At 43.3% G+C, this 24,931-nt stretch overlaps 1 protein-coding gene across 6 annotated transcripts in view; it reads left to right on the forward strand.

Moving 5' to 3' along the window:
- The first annotated feature begins 5,447 nt into the window (after window positions 1-5,447).
- Window positions 5,448-24,931, forward strand: part of ABI1 (abl interactor 1) — a 145,879-nt gene continuing 126,395 nt past the window's right edge. For 5 of the 6 annotated variants that reach the window (XM_032786209.2, XM_075062274.1, XM_075062275.1 and 2 more), the window contains exon 1: window positions 5,456-5,723. In XM_032786209.2, coding sequence (XP_032642100.1) covers window positions 5,607-5,723 — 117 coding nt within the window. In that variant the 5' untranslated portion in view covers window positions 5,456-5,606. Of the gene's footprint in view, window positions 5,724-24,931 lie in introns of all 6 variants that reach the window. The other variant, XM_032786217.2, reaches the window with a different exon arrangement.

Consider the following 24,931-nt stretch of genomic DNA (forward strand, 5'->3'; position numbering starts at 1 on the left):
CCCTTCCCACAACCCCCAGCAGCAAATTGGGACGAGGTGCTCTGTGGGATAGCTGCCCACAATGCACCACTCACAACAGCGCTGCAAATGCTGCAAGTGTGGACACACTGCAGCGCTGGTCGCTGTCAGTGTGGACACACTGCAGCGCTGGCCCTACACAGCTGTATGACCACAGCTGTAACTGCCAGCACTGCAAAAATGTAAGTGTAGCCAAGGCCTTATGTGGTTAACTCTGCAGAGTCCTGGCTCCTTTTTTCTGCATACATGACAAGCCATCTCTTGGTTTTCTCAAATACCACAGACTCCACTGACTCGACCCATTGGAGGACTTCAGCCACAAGTACTCCTGTTCTTTTTGCAGCCTTTTAAAGAGACATTATGAGGAAACTTAGGAGGGGAATCTACCTTTTCACTGGAGACATCTGGCAGTGATAGGAGAAGAAAAACAAAGAGGAAGGGTAAGTATGGAGCGAGGTAAGGCCAGGAGCTGGATGAGGTGGGAGTGGGGAAAGATCTCAGTGATAAGATGGAAAATGAAGGGGCAAAAGCCACTTGGAAGGAGAGTACCTAATTGTGTGAGGCCAGTGAGGAAAGATGAAAGGACAGGGGGAGGCAAAAACAGAAAGGAGAATAATGGGCAGGGGGAGCAGGAAATACAATGGAGTAGAGAATGGGAGAATCTGAGAGGACAGAGAATGGGAGGGACAGATTACTGGGGATTTAGTTGGGGATTGATCCTGTTTGAGCAGGGGGTTGGACTGGATGACCTCCTCAGGTCCCTTCCAGCCATGATATTCTAGGATTCTACGGTATTGGAGAAGGGAAAAAATTGATGGACATTTGTTGGGGAGTGAAGAAGTGGGATAAAAGACAAGACTAGCTTGGAGGAGGGATGGAGAGGAGCAAGCCAAGTGTGAAAAAAGGATTGGGATAGAAAGAGAGTAAATATGTTAGGGGAGAAAGGTCAAATCAGAATAAAATACTGGAGAACTGTTTATTTTTGTGCCTCTTATTTTGTGCGTTCTGAAGTCAGCAATTTTATGTTTTGTTATTTTTGTGCTCTCCAGCAGCTTAGGCTGCCTAGCAATGACTGGCTTGAGTATGCTTGGTCTGCCATTGCAAAGCACTCCTGCTGCCTAGCAACAAGCAATGTGAGTGTCAGTGTTGTGCAGTGGACAGAGCACTGGATTCCAAGTCAGGCAGAGTTCGGAAACAGTGAGCAAACAGTGGTAGGATGTACGGGCACCTCTCTGAAGATACTCCTGTCCTCTGGAATCTCAGCTTTAATTAATTAAGTCTCTAGTTATTATAGTTGTGAAGACAACCTAAAAATATGAATTGAATGTAAGCCAATGCAGAGATGCCTGTGTGAATACTTAGTGAATACTAAAAGATATCAACTGCCCCATTCATCTCAGTGTGATTTCTAACTCAGAGGCCCACTGATAACTGAAGTATCAATATTATTAACTATTTAATTCCTCCTGTAAGGTGTGGTCCAGGAAAGATTTTTTTGGTATAACCTAAAATCTGAATGTAAACAAATATAGCGTTGCTGGTATAACCTTATAGGCAGACACTCTTATTCTTGTATCAGAGTAGCAGCCGTGTTAGCCTGTATCCGCAAAAAGAACACGAGTATTTGTCGCACCTTAGAGACTAACAAATTTATTTGAGCATAAGCTTTCGTGGGCTACAGTCTCTAAGACTGCTGAACTTGAATTAATATGCAAATTAGAGACAATTAACTTAGGTTTGAACAGAGACTGATAATGGTTGGGCCATTGCGCTAATTGAATCTATGTCCCCATGTTAAGTATCCTCACACCTACTATCGGTCATCGTGATTATCACTTCAAAAGTTTTTTTCTCCTGCTGATGATAGCTCATCTCAGTTGATTGGCCTCTTACAGTTGGTATGGCTACTTCCACCTTTTCATGTTCTCTGTATGTATAAGTGTCTTCTTGCTGTATATTCCAGTCTATGCATCCAATAAAGCGGGCTATAGCCCATGAAAGCTTATGCTCAATTAAATTTGTTAGTCTCTAAGGTGCCACAAGTACTCCTGTTCTTTATTCTTGTATGAGTCCCATTTTTTTTTTCAATTTAAACTTTTGTTATTTTGGAAGGGTTTTAAACTAACCACCAAAACTCATTCTTATACCAGAATCACTGTGTTTACATTGGGGGCAGGGTGGTTATACCAGTGTAACTACACCTATATAACTAGTAAAGCTTTCCACTGTTGGCAAGTCCTAAGGAAGGAGACAGAAGGTCACAGATTGGGACAAATTACTGGGGGTAAAATCTCGTTTTGGTGCCACAGGCAGGTGCTGTTTGGACTATAGCACCACTTATTCCCCCCCCCCCCCAAGAAAAATGAGCCAAGCCCAAGGATGAGCTTGTGGGTGTCTTCAACCCCCCACTGAGGGGGAATCAACATTGAGAAGCCAGATGGAGCTCAGAAAAATGCATCAGCATGTTTTAAACAGCTACAAAAATCTACTGTGAGAACAATCTCATTTAGACAACTCACAAGGACAGAATTCATTTTGTGGGTAGAGCCTGAAGATACCACTATCTATTCTCTTCCAGTCTGACCTCTGGAGTCAGGAGAGGTGTTCTATCTCCTCAGCTCTGCTGCTGGCTTGCTTTGTGATCTTGAGTGAATCACTTCCCCTTGTTTTCCCTGTCTACAAATGAGACTAAAATAGTGTCATGGCAGGTTGGGCCTTCTCTCCTGTCTTCCTTGCAGAAACTGTGCAGACTCTGGTGGTTGTGCATTCACAGCACTCACTCATTTTAAGTTCCCTCCACCACTACCACATCACTCCCTATGCAACAGTCTATTTACAATATCTATAGTGCTTTTGGCCCTATCTTCTGGACCTGCGGGGAAGAGCTGCCTTCCTGAGGCTTCTATGTGACATAGCTCAACTAGCCCTCTGCCACATCCTTCCTGTGCCTCTTTAGCAGACTTGGGCTGATGAGCTAATTGGTTCCTTATCCCATCCAGCTGGCCAGCCTATCTAATTACCTTTCTTTGCTTTCTCTGGTGAATTAAGTGGCATCTAAGTGACTTAAGAGGGCTGGCTTGCTCTTTAGCCTCTAGCATTCTGTCACACAGGTGCAGCCAAGTGGTCCTATAAACATCTTCTGTGTTATTTTTCTTAGTATGCAAGCAAGTTTTGATTCTTGTAAAGACATGCTGTGTTGTTGGTAGTGTTGGGTCATGCAAGGTTTTTTTCTGCATAGAGGCAGGTTAGGGAGAGGAAACTGTTGTGACGCTTTTTGCCCTGAGCTCTGACTAACGTACATTCCTGAGGCACAGGTTGTTCCCTCGGAATCAGCTGGGCATTGGTGTTGGGCTAGGATTCCTAGAAGCTGTTATTGCCCTGCCTGCTCTTTAACTACCTCATTTCACTCATACCACTCTAATCTAAATATATCCAGACCTCACATCATGGATTTCTCTTACATTTGTAAAGTCAACCTGCATGTCCCCAGATGTCTGCTAACTTTTGGGACAAGGGCAACACTATGTCAGAACAGGACACTGATACCAGAAAAAGGAGCAACAATAGTGTTATGCTGAAAAGTGTTAATGGCTACCATCAAGCAGTCTTGATCTGTAGACAATACCAAGCTTTGTTAAAGCTGATGGATGTGGTAATCTCTTTTCTTTCAGGCTGAAGGAGTGATTAAGTGCCCCTTTTATAGTGATAGCTGGAAACAACAGGAAGCAACCATCCAAGGCAACAGGCTGCATTGCAAGGCTGATCAGCTGAGCTGTGACATCTAAGGGGTTTCCCTGATATTGGTGGTAAAATACAGGGGTAGGGATTGATTATTTGCTGCTATATGCAAAAGACAGCCTGCAGAAAGTGAGAGAAACAGTACTGATTGTGGCCCCAAGAAAGCTGAGTGATGCTGCTTCTTTTGGGCATGGTACTCGCTGAAAGGTCCAACTCGGATTTTTGAGCAAGGAAACTGCTTGTTCTTTATTTCTACTGTATTCATGGAAACAAGGCTTTGTGCACATTCTTTGAAAGAAAACAGGATTGCATCATAGAAATACCTGACTCATACAATTAATTTCTTTTCTTTAGAGGGATATCCCAGCATCAAGGCCCCAAATATTGGCTAACCACAGGGGCTAAAAGAAGGGCAAAAACAACATATTCACCTCTGTTTAATATTTTAAGTGCTACTTAGAAAAAGAACCATATGAATGCTGATTTTATTCATTGTTATTACTATTAGTCAGGCACTCTTTTTGTTTGTTTGCTGTTTCAGTGTACTTTAATTTCCAACAGAGTACTAGCTCCATCCTACACAACTTCAGTACAGTTCCTTCAGATCTACTTCTGAAAAGCACTATATTCATTCTGAGTATTATTATTATCACAATTGTCACTAATTGTCATCCTTGCTGGCAGTTTCTACAGAGAAGCCAATGGCTCTGAATAGACCTTGGGACTGAACTGCCCTCTAAACTGTTCGAAGTTCCCTGCAGCGGAGAGGGCAATCAGCATGAAGTGAAAGTAAAGCAGCTGTTGAAAAAAATCTGCTTGAAAAAGGTCTAATCTAGTAAGGCCGGAAGGCGAGGTGGAAAAGGAAAGGGTGGATGAGAGGAAGGTGTTTTAGGCCAGGTCTACACTACGAGATTAAATCGATTTTTAGATACGCAATTTCAGCTACGAGAATAGCGTAGCTGAGATCGAATATCTAAAATCGATTTACTCACCCGTCTTCACCACGCGGGATCGATCCGCGCGGCTTGCTGTGTCGAATCCGGAAGTCCGGTCGTCTAGCTGGAGTTCCGGAATCGATCTAAGCACCCTCTGGGATCGAGATATCGCGTCCAGACCAGAGGCGATATTTCGATCCCTGAGCAATCGATTTTAACGCGCCGATCCGGCGCGTAGTCTAGACGTGGCCTCAGTATCTGATTGTCAGCCTCAGCAGTGGCCCTTTTGTCTCTCCCCATGTTGCAATGCAGAGAGGATCTTGGCCAGACACTGAGGAGCTTGCTCTCTCGCTGCTGTTTTCATTTCCCATTGTTGCAGCGCCCAGCCAGGCCCTACCTTGCTCTGAACTGAAGCCGGTGGAAATGAGCAAGGCTGGGAGCTCTCCCTCTGGTGAGAAAGTGCCAGTGTTAAGTGCTAGGCTGACCAGACAGCAAATGTGAAAAATCAGGATGGAAGGGGGGGTAATAAGAGCCCATATAAGAAAACGACTGAAAAATCAGGACTGTTCCTATAAAATCAGGCCATCTGGTCACGCTAGTGAGTGCCCACAGGGCTTAGTCTATCAGCCAGGGCCTGGCCTTGGCGAGTGAACCATCCCGAGCCTCCATCTGCCCAGCTCTGCCAGGCGCATGCCCAGTCCAGGGGCTCAATCGCAGCGAGGGGAGGCCAAGCGCAGACTACAGCTCCCAGCGTGCAGTGCGGCGGGCACTTCTGGGGTGGGTGGGGCAAGCACGGCGGCCTGACGAAAGCGAGGCCAGGAGGAATCCCACAATACCAGGCGGGCTGTGTGGGATCGCCGCCGCCGCCGCCGTTGTCTCGTTAATGCAAGAGGAAGCGATGCGGAGGGGTGGAAAATGGCAGAGCTGCAGATGCTGCTAGAGGAGGAAATCCCTTCAGGCAAGCGGGCGCTGCTCGAGAGCTACCAGAACCTCACCCGTGTGGCCGACTACTGCGAGAACAACTACATCCAGGTGAGCGCGCCGCGCCGCGCCGGGCGAGAAGGGAGGCGCTGCTGGCCGGTGCAGGAAGTGGGCAGCGAATGTTGCAACAGCCGGGGGAGCCTCCGAGACACTGCATCGCCCGGCAGTAGCGGCAGCCGCCTCTGCTGAGCCGCCCTGATACCTTCTCCCTTCCCTTTGCCTTTCAACTTTCTAGCCAAATCCTGTCCCTCCGCGCCTGTGTCTGGGAAGGGGGGTGACTGTTCTGTCAGTTCAGCACAGAGGGTGTGTCTTTTTAATTTATTTATTGTGACTCACAGCGCCCAGATCTCCCCGGGGTGGAGGAGAGGGTAGATTGTATATGCCTCTTATGGAGGACTTCTAAATCTGCCTGTGTGCCTGTTTCAGACCGAATTCCTCAACCCTCCTCTTCTCGCCCCCCACCCCCTTTGCAGTTTGGCTTTGTAGCTGCTAGTGATATCTTAATCAAACCAACCATTTTTTTTTTTAAAAATGTCTGAAGTGCTGGTTTCGTAGGTCACTTGAAATAGAGATCTAGGTATCACTTTTTTTTTTTTTTTTTTTTTTTTTTTTTTTTACACCTTTTCGGGATGTATTTTCCATCCCTGTTAGGTGTGTGAAGAGGTGAATTTCAGAAAGGATTTAAGAGTGAGGTTGGCAAATACTGAATTCTGGGTAGTGTTGAAATACAATTGACAAATGCAGAATTATGTTTGTATGTTGTGGGAGGAGGGACAATTTCCCCCCCCCCCCCCCCATACACAACATGTAACAATCCAAGTGGAAATTGTTTATTTAATATTTGGCATTTAGTTCTCACTATGACTAAATGAATTACGTTCCTGGCATGCTGCACTGGTGATCCAGAATTGTTAAAATTAACAGTTTACATGTGTATAGACAGTAATGTGAAAGCATGATACGGTAATTCAGCATGGCAGTTTCTCTTTCTGAGAGGGCAGGGCTGCTTGCTTCATAATTCAAACATCCTATAGCAATATTTTTAAACCAGGTGTGTCTTGCTGCAAGATACAACCTGATTCACTTGTCTTGCATCTTTCAATTAGGAGAATTCTTCTCCAGCTTGTTCAGTGTTTCCTAACCTTTTTTTTAACTTTCTTGTATGTGTGGTTACTTTACTACTAAGAAAATACTTTTAAAGGCCAAAATAAAAATGTCCTTAATCTGTATAAATCTGAATATAATTGTGTGCATACACCTGGATTGAAGTAGACACAGAGCTCTTCCCAGATGCCCTATATAGTTCATGGACAAACTTTCTTAAGAAGGTAGCATTAAAAATTATGTATTCTAATTTTATGGCTCCTCCTTTGTAATGTAAATAAACCTATTGACTGTAATATACCAATGGCTAGGACTAGGTTTAACCTTTTAGTTAATGTAGTTTTTAATGTCTTAATATTTAGCATTTGTCTGAAACTGGCAGACTGTTTTATCCGTGCAAGTGGAACAGTAATTTGGTGGTTTTACGAAACTTTAAATATCCCTCAATGTCCCTTTGTGAAATTACTCTTTTTTTTCAAAATGTGAGGCAATGCTGTTGATATTCGAATGAAAATTGAGGTAGTAAATCAGTGTTTGTTTTGGGAAGGATTTAGATCCTTTTCACAATCGGAGGTGTTAAGGGTTAAACTGTTTTTATTCTTCAATTACTTGCTCCACCCAAAGAAAGCTGGTTATATAAATGCTTCAAAGAGGCGAGGTTACATTTGGGTTTAGGCATGGGAAATATGACAAACACTAGTGTGGTAAATGCAGCATGTTTTGACCTCTCAACTTCTTTTTTTAAATATTTCAGGAGAGTTGTGGAGAATCTTTCTGGCATTACATGTTGCTTTCAAATAGTGTTTAGGTTTTTTGTTTGTTTTTTAAAAACTGTAATGTTTAAGACTAACTTAAGAGACATGTCCTCATCAGTCATTTGAAATCCATCTAACCAAGAATCACCTTAAGAATCAAGGTTGACTTTATACAGAATCTGTATATTTTAGTTTGTCCGCATACAGCTGTGTATATCTCTGTTGGAAGGAAGCAGTATATACTAAGGTGAATAAACAGGAGTTTAGTCATAGTTTTGTGGATTATATACTTAGTTTGTATTTTGTGTAGGTTCAGCCCAATTCATTAAAAGTGGTAAATGAGGAGATACTCATCTGATTTTTAGTGCAAATAGTTTTCTAGTGGTTGTGTAAAGCCACCTGTTCTACAGTTGTAGTAGTGTAGATATAATTACAATCAGTCTCCTGGAATGGTAGTGTCAATGTTGGGGGGGGTGAGGGGGAAGGGGACGGAGGAAGGAGGGGCTGCCACAGGATTAGAGGATGAGACACACAAGGCAGTGTAGGGTTGTGAGAATGGGGAGCTATCAAAACAAAACATGGTGTTTGTCAATTCAGTGATGCTTAATACAAACAGTATTTTTAGAACTTGGTAGGTATTGCTCCCAACTGCCCTAGATATCGCCAGGAAAAGGCAAAGCAATCAAGATGAGAGAACTGTACATTAAGTACAGTGTTTAAAACGCTTCAAAAATGAGATGTTTTATGTATGTTTAACTGACTCAAACCAGGCTCTTAGAGATACCAGTAGTCCTGGTTCTATTAGAAATCTCAATTTTTTAGAGAACAACATTGTGCTGCTTAGTGCAGAAGGTGTTTCTCTCTTGCCACCTCCTCTGCTTTTTGTACAGTATATCTGACAGCCCTTTTGACCAAAGTGCACAAATATTGTTGCAAACACTTTTTGATGGATGTTCTCAATTTTGATATCTTGCATTGTTCCTTCACTGTGGCAAGAATGTAACCTTTTATAAGATTACTGATTCTTTTCCTCTGAAAAGTCTTTTGACGTTGTATATGTATTAAAAATACCTGTATGTTTAAGTCTAGAACAACTAGGCTTAATTTCTAGTCCCCTCCCTTTCTCTCCTTCCTACTTTGCTCTCAACAGCTGATGCTACTCTTTGAATGTCAATGCTATAAGGAACTGAGAAATTGCTACTGGCTACCATGTGCAGTGAAACAAACAACAACAAAGCAGAAATCCAGAGAGTAATGTATCTAGTCCACCAGGCCGTGTATGTGCTGGTTATCTGATAGGAAGGAAGGAAGAAGAATGCTGTGAGACGGCACTGAAAGGAGCCAATGAGGTTAGGAGAAGATTCAAAATACTAAAAGGAAACTTTAGTGTGGTGACTGTTGGGGAGAGAAAAGGAAAAAGACACTGAATGTAGAAGTAGCATCAACTACCTCTTATTATAAATGTTGGGGGGGAGGAGGGGGGGGTAAAGATTTGATTAGTAGGAAACTATATAAATAACTGTTACATTTTAAATCTAGTTACAAATTAAAACCAGTAATGTATCTTAAACTTCTGATTATGTTTGGAGATGTTAGTGATTTGGAAACAGCTAGAAATGTAGTATCTGATCTATAACCACGGTTCTCAAACTTTCCAGAGTACTGTACCCCTTTCAGAAGGCTTAGTCTTGTGTACCCCAAGTTTCACCTCACTTAAACTACTAGCTTACAAAATCAGCTATAAAAATACAAAAGTGTCACTGCCTGGTATTACTGAAATTGCTTACTTTCTCATTTTTACCATACAATTTTAAAATAAATCGTGACCTCCAGGTGGAGAGAAACTGAAATACACCTCTACCCTGATATAAAGTGATCCTCAGGAGCCAAAAAAATCTTGTTATAGGTGAAACCACGCTATATCAAACTTGCTTTGATCTGCCAAAGTGTGCAGCCCCTCTCCCGCCGAGCAGTGCTTTACTGCGTAATATCCGAATTTGTGTTATATTGCGTTGCGTTATAGCGGGGTAGAGGTATACTATATAGAGCAGTATAAAGAAATCATTGTATGAAATTTTTAGTTTGCACTGACTTCGCTAGGGCTTTTCATGTAGCCTGTTGTAAAACTGGGCAAATATCTAGATGAGTTGACATGCCCCTCACTGAGACCACTGATCTAGGAGATGTGGCAAGCTAATAAATGGTTTTTAATAACTTTAAAGATGAGGCTTTGATTCTTCGATTGGCTATGTGTTGCCTTGCCTCTCCTTGTGAAAGGAACTATCTTAATACAAATAGCTGCTTGGGGATCAAATCTTGTTGTTCTTAGTTACCTAAATTGCCTCTTAGTGTTATGTTGGAATTTGTTTTGTTCACCTTAATACACATGCCAACATTAGTTTTATATAGGTAGCAAGTTAGAAAAGGGGACATATTGCTTGTGAATAAGTATGCTTTATAATGGTGTGCTGTATGATATGAATGAGGGAGAAGGATTTGGCACTCCTTGGTAAGTCCCAAGCTAAGGTTGCCAGTTTTCTAATTGCAGAAAACCAAACACTCTGTCCTGCCCCTTCTCTGAGGGCTCACCCCCTACTCCCTTCATTCCCTCTCCCTCTGTTGCTTGCTGTCCCCCACCCTCACTCACATTTGCCAGGCTGGGATGGGGATGGAGTGCGGGAGGAACGACGGCTCGGTCTAGAGGTGCAGGCTCTGGGGTGGGGCTGGGGATGAGGAGTTTGGGATTCAGGAGGGGGTCCAGGCTGGGACGGAGGGGTTCAGAGTATGAGAGGATTCTCTGGGCTAAGACAGGGGGTTGGGATGGAGGAGGGGATGCGGGTGCCAACTGGGGGTGTGGGCTCTGGGGTGGGACTGGGGATGAGGGCTTGGGGTATAGGAGGGGGCTCTGGGCTGGGACCAAGGGGTTTGCAGTGCATGAGGGAGTGTGGGCTTGGGGAGTGGGGAGAAGTTTTGGTATGTGGGGAGGTGCAGGCTCTGGGCAGCGATTACCTCAGGTGGTTCCTGGAAGTGGATGATATGTCCCTCTGGCTCCTAGGTGGAGTCATGGCCCCCACAGTTCCCATTGGCCATGGTTCCTGACCAATGGGAGCTGAGGAGTTGGCATTCTGGGTGGGGGCAGTCCACAGAGACTCCCTGTGCTTAGGGGGCACAGGGAGATGCCACTGCTTCTGGGAGCTATGCAGAGCTAGGGCATGCAGGGAACCTGCCTTAGCCCCGCTGACCGGACTTTTAATGGCCCAGTCAGTGGTGCTGATTGGCACTGCCAGAGTCCCTTTTTGACCAGATGCCTGGCAACCCTAAAGGGTTTGCCTTCATTGTGTACCCCCTTCCCCCCCAAAAAAAAACCCAACCAAAAACCAACAATAACCCTCCCCCCTTTCAAAAAAGGTGTGTTTTTAATTTAACTCAAGTTAACAGTGAAAACACAGCAACTACCGTTAGCAACTTGAGTTCAACTCCAGGATCCCCTATAGGATTTAATTTGGCTGCTAACCAGATTTAAAACATTGTTGCCATGTCTTCCCTACTTTTTGAATCTGAGTTAGCTAACCTGAGTTAAGAACACTCTTTTTTTTTTTTTTTTTTTTTTTTTTTGCAGTGAAGGCATAAATTAAAAGACAAGCCGCAGTTTTTGATTCTGTTTCCTTTCCCATAATCCATCATGACCGCAATTAAACTGCGCAAATATTTGTGATGTGTAGCAATTTGGGGATTGTGATTGTGGTGAAATCCTTCTTTGGTAGCACAATATAGAAAAAGCATACAGAGTTTAAAAAGTACTCAGAATCAAAACTACTGTCTAGCTCCTCAATTAGAAATACTAACTTACCATAGATGTCTCTCTCAGTTTCTAGTTTGACTGGGCTTTATTGCTTAGCTTTAGTGAACATATCTGCAATAACTTGCTTATTGGGTGTGGCGATGAAAAATAGAAATGATAAAGGAAGCTATGGTCTTCAGTGTTGTGTTGACATCTTTCTTTGAGTTGCTGCACTTGATTGCAGTACAAGAACTAATGTTGTGAGTTCCCTTCTGTAATGGGTCTATAATGGGGTCAGCAACCTTTCAGAAGTGGTGTGCAGAGTCTTCATTTATTCACTCTAAGGTTTTACGTGCCAGTAATACATTTTAATGTTTTTAAAAGGTCTCTTTCTAGAAGTCTATAATATATAACTAAACTTTTGTTGTATGTAAAGTAAATAAGAATGTTTAGGAAGCTTCATTTAAAATTAAATTAAAATGCAGAGCCCCCTGGACCGGTGGCCAGGACCCCGCAGTGTGAGTGCCACTGAAAATAAGCTTGCGTGCCTCCTTCAGCACACGTGCTATAGGTTGCCTACCCCGGTCTATAAAATACTGATTGTAAACACTGACAGTTTAAGTCAAGACAGTGGAACAGTACTTATCTCATGGTCTGGTTAAGTGCAGACAGCTGCATTGTTTACTTCAGTGCTTTTCTGTTAGATTGCTGTGGGAACATCTAGTAATAAAATCAAATGTGATTTTTAAGATCACATTCAGAGCCTCTAAAGTAATGGCTTGAAATACCATGTGATTCTTGTAAATGATGATTATTCTGAGCTCTTTAATGCTGGAATCACTTTTATTTTTGTGAATGGACTCTCTCTAGCTTTTGAAAGTCAATTGCATAAATAATAAACATGAGACTTTGAGGAAGTATGTGCTGAATTGCTTAAATGTGCCTTTTTTGGATGTGGTGTTTCCTGCTTTAACTTCAAGTCTAGTATGTGGAAACCATAGTTCATGCTAAGCTGACTGAGCTATTCTGGAAGAAAGGGAGAAACAAGGGCATAGTTTTTTAGATTGACCTTTGGAATTCACCCTATTGGAGGAAATTGGAGGTTTCCTTCCTGCTTGGGGCAGGGGGGAAGGAGGGGGGAAGATGCATGTTACATGGGGAAAAGGCTGTACAGGTCAAATGTCCTATCCTTCTTGTAGGATGTGTGTATTGGTATGGAAGGTCTAATCTGATTGAGATGTTCCACAGTTCTTTAACAAAAAAGAGAGACGCAGTAGATACTTTCTTCCTAAAGTCATCTAACTTTTGTTCTTGTATTTGTTCTCTTCTTTTTGGTGTGGGTGACCTCATGCCAGACTTGCTTTGCTTGAAAGAATGGAACATGGCACAGCTTATTTCAGTACAGTGAAGTTCACTTAGATAATTTTCTGTATCAAAACTCCCCTTTTAAAGGGATAAACTTCTTAATCACTAATACAAATTTTGTACATTCTGAGAACTTCTGAACTATTTTTGAGTTCATAGATTTATATTCATGGTTTTCAAAAATGATTAAAGGGCAAAAGTAAATTGACTTATTGTAGACTCTCAATGTGTTACAGTAAGACAAAACAAACAGTCCACTTTCCATTACACTTAACTGTTCAGCACATATGTTATAAAAGACATGGGAGTCTCAGAACAAGGTGCAATGTCCAAGACCCAACTCCAGGAATCCTTCATGTGGCTTAAATTGAAGTACCTGCATTTTTAAAAAATGTATGTTGTACTGCGTGCAAAATCTCTTTAGAGGGGATATGAAACAGGACAAAACATTCCTTGCCTAAGTATTAAATGAGCACATACATTACAGTAATCTGTCCTGTAAATGACTTATTTGGTGGTTTTTTTTTAAATGTGGATTATTGGCCTAGCAGATGTAATGGCTCCTCTTGTGTCAATGAGAGTCTGCGTTTTGCAAAACATGGTTGAATGCATACAGTTCTAAAGTGGACATGAGCAATATGGCCATAGTGTAGCTTCTTATTAAATATTTAAGTGGTTATTTAGCATGCACAGGAACCGTTTCTCTAAATATAGCATGATCGTTTTGTGGGTTTTTTGGTGTGTGTTTTGTTTTTTTCTTTGAGGACTGGTTCAGGTAATGGACCAGTTGTCACAAACTTGAAATGTTTATACTTGCTCTTCTAAATATATTTGAAGTGGGGTGGCAAGATTTCCACTTCTGTTCCAGTACTGTCCGATTTGCCACTTCAGTAGGGATTATGTCTGTGCGTCTCCACCTAATAATTCTCTACTATTACCAGGCAAAGGAAAGTGAATTGGAATCATTTTTCAATGGGGTTAGGATCCCCCTAGGATACCTCTGCTGCAAGAGATCCTCTGGAGAGGGGATTTGAAATGCAGAGGCCTAGTAAAAAACATATCAAAGGCTTAGCTTGATACTTTGCTCCCAAGGCTGGAAGGAGCTGGAGCACTGAAGTTGGTGTAGTTGGTAGTACTGAAATGTTGGAAGAAAGAGGATGAAAGAGGGAATGAGTCCTGCCCTTTACCTCCAGAGCCTGAGGGAAGGACACTGTGAGGCTCAGAGCCTTTTAGGGTGGGAATGAAACTGGGCTGTGGATTCAGAGTATAAATAAAATATATTACTTCTGAAAGTTGTGTGGTGAGGCTAGAGATGTGTGGAAATGGTCTGGTGTTGAGTACCAGCAGAAATGAAATGTGTGGAAGGGGATGGGGGAAGATGTGGGTGATGAATAGAGAAAATCTAATAAGTAAATAACTTAATGCCAGTCATTCCAACACTGAAGTTTTATAAGTACTAATTGTTACCTCAGTTCCCCTGAAAACCAACCCAAGGTCACACTTGTATTAGTTTTATTACAATGCTGCTGTTGCGTCAGGTAGAAAAGAGATGGAGCTTATACGCACGCATTCACAACATTCATATCCTCGTGTACCCACACACTTACACAGGTGGAGAGTTACCGGAGACAGCATGGAAGCCGAGAAGCCAAGGCATGGTAGATCTGGTGTGTCCACCTGCAGTCATGAATCCAGGCTGGTGAGCAGGTCAAGGAGTAGCAGCTTGTGTGCATGCCTTCCTTTTTCTGGAACTGGGCGGCTCCTGTCTCTCTCACTGAGTTTTTTTTTTTTTGTTTTTTTGTTTTTTTTTCCCTTCTGTGTCCGTCACCGAGAAGCATTCCCAGACCAGTTTCTTTCATGTATAGCAGGCTCTTCTTTTTTTACAGCACCCCATGATTACCTTCTCAGGGCAGATTATATCAGGCGCTCCTGGCTCCAGGTCTCTTCTCCTTGCAGTTCCTCTCTGTTCAGTCCCACATACACTCCCTTATCTTCCCCACACATTCCATTGTTCATACTCTCTCTGATTGCATGATGGGCTATTACAAAGCTTGGAAGTTCATACAAGTGGTAACTTGAAAAGGTTACAGAGCTTGACAAGGTTACATAACTTAAAAGGCTATGCTAACAATAACTGATGTCTGCAGAAAGGTTGCAGAGCTTAATGATACAAGCTTAAAGAGTTCTGTGGCACCTTATAGACTAACAAACGTATTGGAGCATGAGCTTTTGTGGGTGAATACCCACTTCGTCGGATGCTCATGCTCCAATACATTTGTTAGTCTATAAGGTGCCACAGAACTTTGCCGCTTTTACAGATCCAGACTAACACAGCTAACCCTCTGATATTTAATGATACAAGTTACAGATCCTACAATCACATTTGAGCAGAGGCTTTACATAACACTAATGAAATCACCCTACCAAAAAGGGGTAATGGGAGAATTATAATCACTTCACAGATGAATAAGTAGAGGCAGAGATGTTGAGGTCATGCAGGGACTCGCTGGCAGATTTATGAACAGAATCCAATTGTTTTGACTTAGTACTGTGCTCAGAGGGTTCTCCCCCTCCCCTCAATAGCCCCTATTACTCTATCCCTCAGCAGAAATTTTGCATTGTTCTGAAAGATTATCAGAGAATGAAATGATATCCCTGGGAAAACAAATGCCCCTGAAACGATCATTAAACTGTCTTTAGCAGTAGTAATTCCTTAGTATCAACAGGAGCCCTCTGAGAATAATTTCTTATCAACAGTGGGGGACAGATATAAACTTGTTACTATACTGTGTAGGTATTATAAAAATGGGTAGGTATTTTTAGGTATCTTGGCCCAACTTGCAATATTTTAGTGAAAATTTTTTTTAAGTCTTGAGTTAGACAACTTACAAGACTTGTACCTCAAAGTACTATAACATATATTGGCATGAGATGTAACTAGTAACTACTAACATGGTGGCTAGTCTTACAAAAATTTAGTGCAGTTGAAAAAAATCACTATTTATAAAATTTCTATCTGGAGCACCATATTTACTGTTTCAGTGATTTCAGTTCAAATCTGTTCCATATGTAAGTGTTTTTTTTTTTTTTTTTGTTTGTTTGTTTGTTTAATTTTAAATGGCTTTTCTAATTGCTAGCTTTGAAAAATTAGCCTGGAATCAGAAAGTTAAATTGGGTTTCTCCTGGCTCATGCCTTCTCAACAATAAAGTTTTTTTTGCAACTGGGCCACAGTTAAGAATTCTTTTGAAGATGTGCTGTCCACCTGCTTTTTCATAGCTATATTGTATCGGCAGAGCCAAATGGGAGTAAAATACACTACATATTTTAGTGAACTAGGTAGAGCTGCTTCTCAGTACTTACAAGGAGCAGGCTTCTAAACTAAAATGCTAAGTTTACATAGATACACACCAGAGTTAAATGTAATATTACTTTTGGTGGTCCTAATGCTAAGTGCTGTACAAACACAGAATAAATGAAATCCTTGTCCCCTAGAGCTTACAGGATAAGTTAATATCAGGCTCTATCTCAACTTTGCTGTCCATTTTTAAAACCTTCCATGAATTGACTGTAGCCTGCCTCATGGACTGTCTCTTCCTACTGTCCTCCACTTGCTTCAGTGCAGTCTTTTCACCAGCATTCTTGTATCTAGGCACCTCATTGACTCTGCATTTCATTTTAAAATCTCATCTGGAAATATCTTCTCCCTTGTCTATTTTTTCTTACTCTCTCCCTCTGCTGTTACTTAACTATAAATCATGCTGGGATGCTGTTTAAATTCTATGACTGTTTTTGCATGGCATCTTTGAGGCAAACTGTTTTTACTACCATCAATTTGAATAATAGCTCATCACATGGGCCAGCAGCTTCTTAAGTGATATATGTTTAAGTGGTGTAGGGATGAGGTTGGGTCCAGACCTTTGCATGGGAACGACATGACCCAAAGGGACCATGAGGAGCAAACTGAGAGACAAGGTGCACTGGTGGAGAGCTTGTTTGTTCGTGTACAGCGAAACCTGTACAAAATCACCCTTTATTAGGAAACTTTCCATTTTAAGAGATATCTATCGCCATATATTTGGAGTATTTTGTGCAAAGGTGAAACAATTTACTAGAAATCCATCTCTTAGGCAGCTACTCCTTTTGTTGTTAGCCCAAGGGTTGGTAGTGACTTAAAAGTAAAACTTACTTCGATTTCATTTGTTTTGCTGTGGAGGATCTGGAAGTAATGATCCTACTCCGGTAGTGGCTTTTCAGGTATAACATTGTCGAGGAGAGGGAGAGAGTGATGTCAGGAGGAACAGTATTCCATATCTTTGTTTCAGTGGGAAAGTGTTCACAGAATAGAGGTCTGAGACTAATCCAAAAGGGATTTTATGCAATATGGTTCTGGCTCACTTGAATTTCCATTGTGAATCCTTATACCAACTGGGCTGGCTTGGTAGTTTGAGATGTGAGGCTAAATGTTAGGCTCAGCTAAATAGAGAGAGGCAATATATTAATAGGCTTATCTGGTAAATATTCTGGAAACCTGAATGGTGGGGGATATTTGCAAGTTGGGTTTGGCTGATCCAGTCCTGATAGGTTACTGTTGTTGGATTTCTTTATTTTAATGTTTTTACCTATAGAAGACTGCTATGTAAAAGTTTTTTGGCTTTAGCTATTCCAGAAGTGCTCAGAACACATTTAGGGGCTCCCTAAAACAACATGGGATACCAGATTTGGTATTTGGGATCCCCTGAATGTCTCTCTAAAACGTTACTATTGGGCAGGGCCGTATAAAATTTCCCTCAGTGCATTTTCCATTGCAATATGTACTGGAGTCTCTCTGTGCTACACTCTGTTCATTGTTCTTGGAATCTTGAGACTCATTACTGAGGCAGTACAGTTGCCAAGTGGAAGACTTGACTGCATGCTGTCCGAGGCTGTGAGATGCTAAAAGAGATGCTTCCTTATTTTTAGAGCCCAGAACTCTTTGAGCATGAGGGCTGGTAAATTCACTATTATTAAAGATATAATTGCAACTTGGGTGCATAGTGGGGTTTCTGGTACTAATGGAAACCATGTCACTTGATATGACACAGCCGGTTTTCTAGATTTTTATCCCATTCCTTTTTGCTCTTGAACAGCATAACATTTGTTTTTCTTCTCCATCAGTGTATAATCATTGAAAGCTCTCTAGCACAGTCCTGTGTGTCAGTGAACCTGTGGTGCATGAACCAGTCAGTTTAAAAAAATAAAAATAAAAAAAATCTGCTCCTTCATAATTACTAGTGCATAAAGCATGTTAAGATAAACGACCAGAGTCTTTAAGTACTATTTTGTTATGAATGAAGGAGGTCTGAAGAGAGTCAAAAACAAATGTGCAGCTATACAGTCGAAGGGCTGAGTAAAACAAAACCATAGTTGCTGAGTTTTGTGCAGTTCCATGTGTGACATTTCCTGCTGTTGAGGAAAAAGTTGCTGGTTTCTTTCTCCCCCCTCCACCCCCAAGCATGGAAGACAGTGTGGGGGATTCCAAGAGCTTTATCCCTCACAGTCCCCAGACACAATGAAGGGTTGGAAGGGATCCAGTGGTGTCCAAGGCAGCTGGTTAACCTAGTACTTCACTGACTGGGAATCTATGGGGTTGTTGGATAGTTCCTAGATCAGGAGTCAGCAGCCTTTCAGAAGTGGTGTGCTGAGTCTTCATTTATTCACTCTAAGGTTTCGCGTGCCAGTAATACATTTTAACATTTTTAGAAGGTTGTTTTTCTTAAGTCTATATTATACAACTAAACTATTGTATGTAAAGTAAACAAGGTTTTCAAAATGTTTAAGAAGCGTCATTTAAAATTTAAATTAAAATGCAGATCTTACGCTGCCAGCCTGTTCAGCTTGCTTCCAGCCTGGGGTTCTGTTCACCTAGGCGGGCGGGGGTGTGTGTTCAAGGGTCAGGGCAGAGGACTGAGGAGGTGTGAAGGGTGCAGGGCAGAGGGCTGGGGGGGTTCAAAGCAGAGGGGTGGGGATGCAGGGCAGAAGGGTGGGTGTGTTGGGGTGGTTCAGGGCAGAGGACTGTGGGGTATGGGGGGTGCAGGGTAGAAGGCTGTGGGGGGTGGGGTGAGGGCTGGGATGCTCGGCTTGTGAGGGTGCTTCCAGCCCCCTTCCAGGAGCGGCTCATGGCAGGGGGCTGGAAGGGTTGTGCCCTGTTCCGCCCCCTTCCCCAAGGCCCCATCCCTACCTCTCTCTACCTCCACGGAGCTGCATGCATGCTGTGTGCTATCTTTCTCTGCCTCCGCCTCCCCCTCCCCCTCACTACGGCCATCAGCTGATTGGTGCAGGGAAGGAGAGGGGGCGGGGCAGAAAGCACCATGCTGGGGGAAGAAGCAGGGGAGGGGGAAGCTTGGCTGCTGCAGAACCAAGCTTCTGCCTCCTGCCCCCTCAGGGGATAGCGGTGGGCAGAGGGGCTGAGGACCAGGACCATGGCAGGCAGCTGCGTGCCACTCAAAATCGGCTCACGTGCCATAGGTTGCCGACACCCTGTCCTAGATGGAGACTAGGAGGTGGGCGGAGTAGCCCGGCAGGAGTTGATGTGTAATAAGAACCTTGGAGTGGGGTAGAATTTAGAACAGTCTCCTCTTATCATTTTCTGTTCTCATTTATCCATGTTCAGTTCCTCAATCTAGAACCTCACTGTCATGGTGATATGACAGATACTGCAAATGAATACAGTGTCTTTGGCTGGTGAGTCTTAACTGATCACCATACTTGGGGTTGGGAAGGAATTTGTCTCCAGGGCAGATTGGCAGAGGCCCTAGAGGTTTTTCACTTTCCTCTGCAGCGGGGGCACGGGTCACTTGCTGGAGGATTCTCTGCACCTTAAGGTCTTTAAACCACAATTTGAGGACTTCAATAACTCAGGCATAGGTTAGGGATTTGTTACAGGAGTGGGTGTGTAAGATTCTGTGGTCTGAGTTGTGCAGGAGGTCAGACTAGATCATAATGGTCCCTTCTGACCTTAAAGTCTGAGTCTAAGTTTGAGTGATATGTATCACTGTTGGCCAGGGTTTGCATGCTGCTCCAGTTACCAGGTTCTAAAAGCAGTGGGGCATGATGAAGGCTTGTGGATGAAATGTAAGTGCCTACGGAGAGGTCCACTGCCTGGGGAGACTTGGATGTACTGGTTCAAGCTGGGTTTTCCAGGGTATGCCCACACTATTGCTGGGAACAAGCCTTCCAGCCTGGGTAGACAGACTTGCACTAGCGAGGCTCAAGCTGGCATACTAAACATAGCTATGTGGATGTTGCAGCTCAGGCTCTGAAGCCTGGTGGGGGGTCAGGTGGGCTTGAGAGCCTGAGTTTCCATCACAGATGTTTAGTGAGCTAGTGCGAGCCATGTTATCACAAGTCTCTGTCCAGGCTGGGAATCTCTGTCCCAGCTGCAGTGTAGGACCCCCTCCTTCCCGTCCCCCGCCCCCCAGAAATTGTCAGACAAAAGAAAAGCTTTTAGTATAAAAAGCTTGGGAGGGTGGGTGTACTGCAGAAGTTAGTGACACCTGGCAGTCCTGTAAAAAATGACTTTAAAGTTCTCTTGTGATGTGTAGAGGTGGGTCAGCATGAGTCGTTTTGAAAACAGGTAGGTAAGGGGATGAGGGGGAAGAAGAATGAGCAGAAGATATTAATTAATGGTTTTTAATGGAAATTAACTATAAATTTAGAAGGGAAATACATCTTTTTTGAAGGCTGATGAACAGGGTCTGTGGCCATCTATGACAACAAGAAAATCCTTCCTGTGAATAGGAAGTCTAACTTACGCAGTTCTCTACCAAAGAAATACTATTTTTGCTGGTTACTTTCAGAAATGACAAGATATAAAACTGGAAGGCAAAGATTTACTCATAAAAGGTGGTTAGGAGAGGGAGTGTTGAAGTCCTTCCCTGTCAGCTTTGTTTTGTGTATGTTTTCAGTGTTAAGACCTTGTTTTATAGGAATGTCTTTTTTTTCCCTCTTTTATGTAGTACTTAATTTGTATGTTAATACCACCCAGTGTGTGTTTAGAATGTGCCAGCCTATGATTTGGTTTGATTACATTTTCCATATAATTTATTTTGCTACCAATATAGCCATTTACTCCCAGTCTACAACCCTGCTTACAAAACTGTAACAGTTTGTAATGGGTTAATTTTAATTGTTTGGTACCAGCCTGGCTTGCATCAATTCACATCAAGATAATATTCTCTATCTGTGGTAGCTAACCCTTGCCAGCAGTCTAGGCTGGCCTGTCATTGTTTTCCAGTAACTTGTTTGGCGCTCTTCTCCCCCACGCCCCCATTGCTTTGTAGGTAGGAACTCCCAGATCTCTCGAAAAGTAGGACATGGCCAGAGCGTGCTTCTGTGTGCATGATCTTTGAGCATGCTATACTCTGAGATGCTATATTGCCATTGCTCAGATTGTAGAGATATTAAGCTAGCAGCATATTTGGGATGGGTGGCTGATCTGTGATCCTGTCAGGTGGGAAAAAAGCTGTTTGTCTGAACACAGCTTATCCATGTTTATTTGTAACCAGACAGATGAGTGTCAGACTTGTTACCAGATTGGCCTGTTCATTTATTAGTTACTCTTTTGGGGGAGTGGGGGTTCTGTAATTCTATCAATGCACTGCTTGTGTCACTTGTGTTTTCACATGGAGCTCTACTTCTCCCTTCTGCAAGTCCCCTCCCACTGGTGCTATCCTGCAGGACCTATATTCCCTAGGGCTCGGTTCCTCCAGCCCAGAACCAGATGAACATACACTTTTATATTAACAGAGCAAGTCTGAGTGGACCGGGTCAATCGGCACTTCCAAGCTGCCCCCTTATATGCCACAGGTACTGCACCGGAATAGAGTAAGCTTGAGCAGGCTGGGTCGAGCAGCATTTCCAAGCTGCCATCCTCATATGTCACAAGTTCAGCACATCCCTATCCTCACTTTCACGTTACAATTGTTCTGGTAGTAACCTACTTGATGAGCAAACCTCACAGTATCTTTGGATGCTACAGGGATCTTTAGCTTAGGTAAGAGGAGCGTTGCTGCAGAGTAAATGGGGATGCCAAAAGCACACAAGATTAAAGTTCAGAGAGAGAGGAAGGGAAGCAACTGGCTTAACCATAAAAATTATTTATTGAATAATAGTGATAACCACACAAGAAAAGCCTAAACAAACATAAGTTACATTTTAAAAGATTACATTATGTAGAAAAATTATACCTGATCAAGTCTGGGTTGAAAAGTTATACCTGAGATAGAAAAGAGAATATGGAGAGAGAGCTGGGGTCTCACCACTCCATGAAGCTTGAACTGCTTGGGATTCTCAGGTGATGGAGGTAGCTCAGGGTCCTGAGTGCTGGAGACAGGCAGAGCTCCCCAGCACAATCAGTCAGGAGAAGATGGACTCCCAGTAGAACTGATGCAGAGTTTGGATCCATGCATCAGAACACTTGTGTGGGTAGGGTGTTCTTTTTGTAGGGAAACAATGGTTCAAGGGCCTGCGGGGGCGGGAAACTAGATTTGTTTATGGGTAAATTGATGACTCAAGGGTTTTCTTTAGGCTGGATCATGGGGTACGCAACCTATGGCACACATGCCAAAGGCAGCACACGAGCTGATTTTCAGTGGCACTCACACTGCCCAGGTCCTGGCCACCGATCTGGGGGGCTCTGCCTTTTAATTTAATTTTACATGAAGCTTCTTAAACATTTTAAAAACCTTATTTACTTTACATACAACAATAGTTTAGTTATATTTTATAGATGTATAAGGAGACCCTCTAAAAACATTAATGTATTACTGGCACACGAAACCTTACATTAGAGTGTATAAAGGAAGACTCGGCACACCACTTCTGAAAGGTTGCCGACCTCTGGGCTAGATAATGGGAGCTGATCACTCCTAGCTATAGGTGGTGGTCCTTCCAGGGAGCTCAAAATGCAGTTAGGGTGCTTTAGTATTTTGGTAATCAATCAAAGATTCATCACTAGAATTGGTCTGATAACTGCTGAGCTGGGTGTGTGCAGGCATAAGTTCATTAACATCTGGGGCAGAGATTCCCCAATCATGCAATGCTTCCCTGCTTTTCTGGTCCCAGAGTTCAGTGCAGTTCTTGCCTTGGAATCTCTGTTCTCCATTCTGTATACTAATAGAGATGCCTCTCTGTCCCATCTTTCTAGCAGATGAGGCTTGAGGAGTTGTCTTAATCCTGTCACCCTTGTCAGGAGGGGTTTAGTCGTCTCCCACTGCCTTTTCATTGCTTACTGTAAGTCTGTCCTCTGATTGGTTTTGGTTCAAGTAGAGGCTAGGGGGATGGGGAGGTGACCCTCATGAGTCAGACAGGCTGGATACTCCCCAAGAACACAGAGCTGACAGGTATCAGACTGGTTGCAAAAACATAGTCCTGGTTCCAGTGTAGACAGAATGTTACAGATGTTTGCCATGGTTAGCGACGCTTGTGTTCTAACACTTAAGGGCTCTTGTTGTTGGTGTGGATGGGATAACACTTTTATAACTATGTGAGGTAGCAGTGTGACAGCCTAAGTCGAGCTTTAATGCAGGGGTCTCAAACTCAAATGTCCATGAGCGCCACAGAAGGACTAGTACATTGGCCCGATGGCTGCATTACTGACACCTCCCCCCTACTGCCCTTGGCCCTACCCCCACTCCTCCCAGTCCATGAAGCCCCTCCCTGCCCCCAGGGGGTGCAGGACAGATGAGGAGTGCAGCAGGGGCTCAGGGCAGGGGGTGTGGGGTGCGGCAGGAGATTGGGGCAGGGGGTGCGGCAGCTGGCTCAGGTTAGTGGGTTGGGGTGCAGGAGGGATGTGGCAGGGGATTGGCGTGCGGCAGGGAGCTCAGGGCAGTAGGTTGGGGTGTGAGATGCAGGAGGGGTGAGGGTGCGGCAGGGGATCGGGGTGCAGCGGGGTGTGGCAGGTGGCTCAGGGAAGGGGGTTGGGGTGCAGGGTGCAGTAGGGGGCTCAGGGCGGGGGGTCAGGGTGCAGGGTACGGCAGGAGGTTGGGGTGCAGCGGGGGCTCAGGGCAGTGGGCTGGGGTGCAGGAAGGGTGTGGCAGGGGCTCAGGGCAAGGGGTTCGACTGCAAGAGGGGTTTGGGGGGTGGGCTCTGACCCAGCGCGCACTGGATCTCAGTAACCAAAATATCAAGAATTTTATTGTGCCAGTGTGTATTTACTGTTTCTTTGACATGTCCTCATTTGACTGGAGTTGGCAGGAAGGTGCAACTAGAAATTGTGCTACATACTATCTATATATAATATAATAAAAAATATTAATATGGGGAGCAATTTATTCCAGAGCCAACAGGACCACCATTTGTTGTATTGGGCAGAAGATGCCATTAACAGAAAAGATGGCATTTAGACAGCAAGGAAGCAATCTGTCAGTGTCACTTTGTAAATCACTCTCCCATTGGGTGGATCAGGTTGCTGTTGTAATTCAAACAGTCTGGATTACAATGGAACCACTTCTTTAAAAAGGTGACTTTCAATAGATATTTTGATCTCTACTGTATTCTTTAAAGAAGAGTAAGATGGTTTCCTGAACATCTGTATGCCAAATTTTGCTTTCTGTTGCAATCCCATTAAGATCAGTGGCAGAACTATTTGTATACATAGATGTAAACACAGTATTTTGAACTAACAAGAGATGCCATTTTAGATTTGGTATTAGTGAGAGAGAGGACCTCCTAGAAGAACTGGTTGTAGAGGACAATCTTGGTTTGAGTGATTATGAGCTAATTCAGATTAAACTAAATGGAAGGGTAAACAAATAGGTCTGCAACTAGAATCCTTGATTTCAAAAGGGCTAACATTAAAAAAATAAGGGAATTGGTTAGGGAAGTGGACTGGATAGAAGAACTCAAGGATCTGAATGTGGAGGAAGCTTGGAATTAGTTTCTGCAACTTTGACTTAAAAGTATCTGAAACCTTTATCCCAAGCAAGGGAAAGAATGTGTAAGGAAAGGTTGCAGACCAAGCTGGATGAACAAGCATCTCAAACAGGTCATTAAGAGAGAACAGCCTACAAGAAATGGGAAGATGGGATGGATCATCAAGGAAAGATACCTCTTGAAGGTCAAAAAGTGTAGGGATATAGTGAGAATGGCCAAAAGCCAAACAGGGTTGGACCTTGCAAAGGGAATTAAAACCAATAGTAAAAAGTTATAGCCATATAAATAAGAAAACAAGAAAAGAAGTAGTGGGACTGCTAAGCACTGAGGAAGGAGTGGAGAT

This window comes from Chelonoidis abingdonii, chromosome 2 (genome assembly GCF_003597395.2).
Source record: "Chelonoidis abingdonii isolate Lonesome George chromosome 2, CheloAbing_2.0, whole genome shotgun sequence".
Taxonomy (NCBI): domain Eukaryota; kingdom Metazoa; phylum Chordata; order Testudines; family Testudinidae; genus Chelonoidis; species Chelonoidis abingdonii.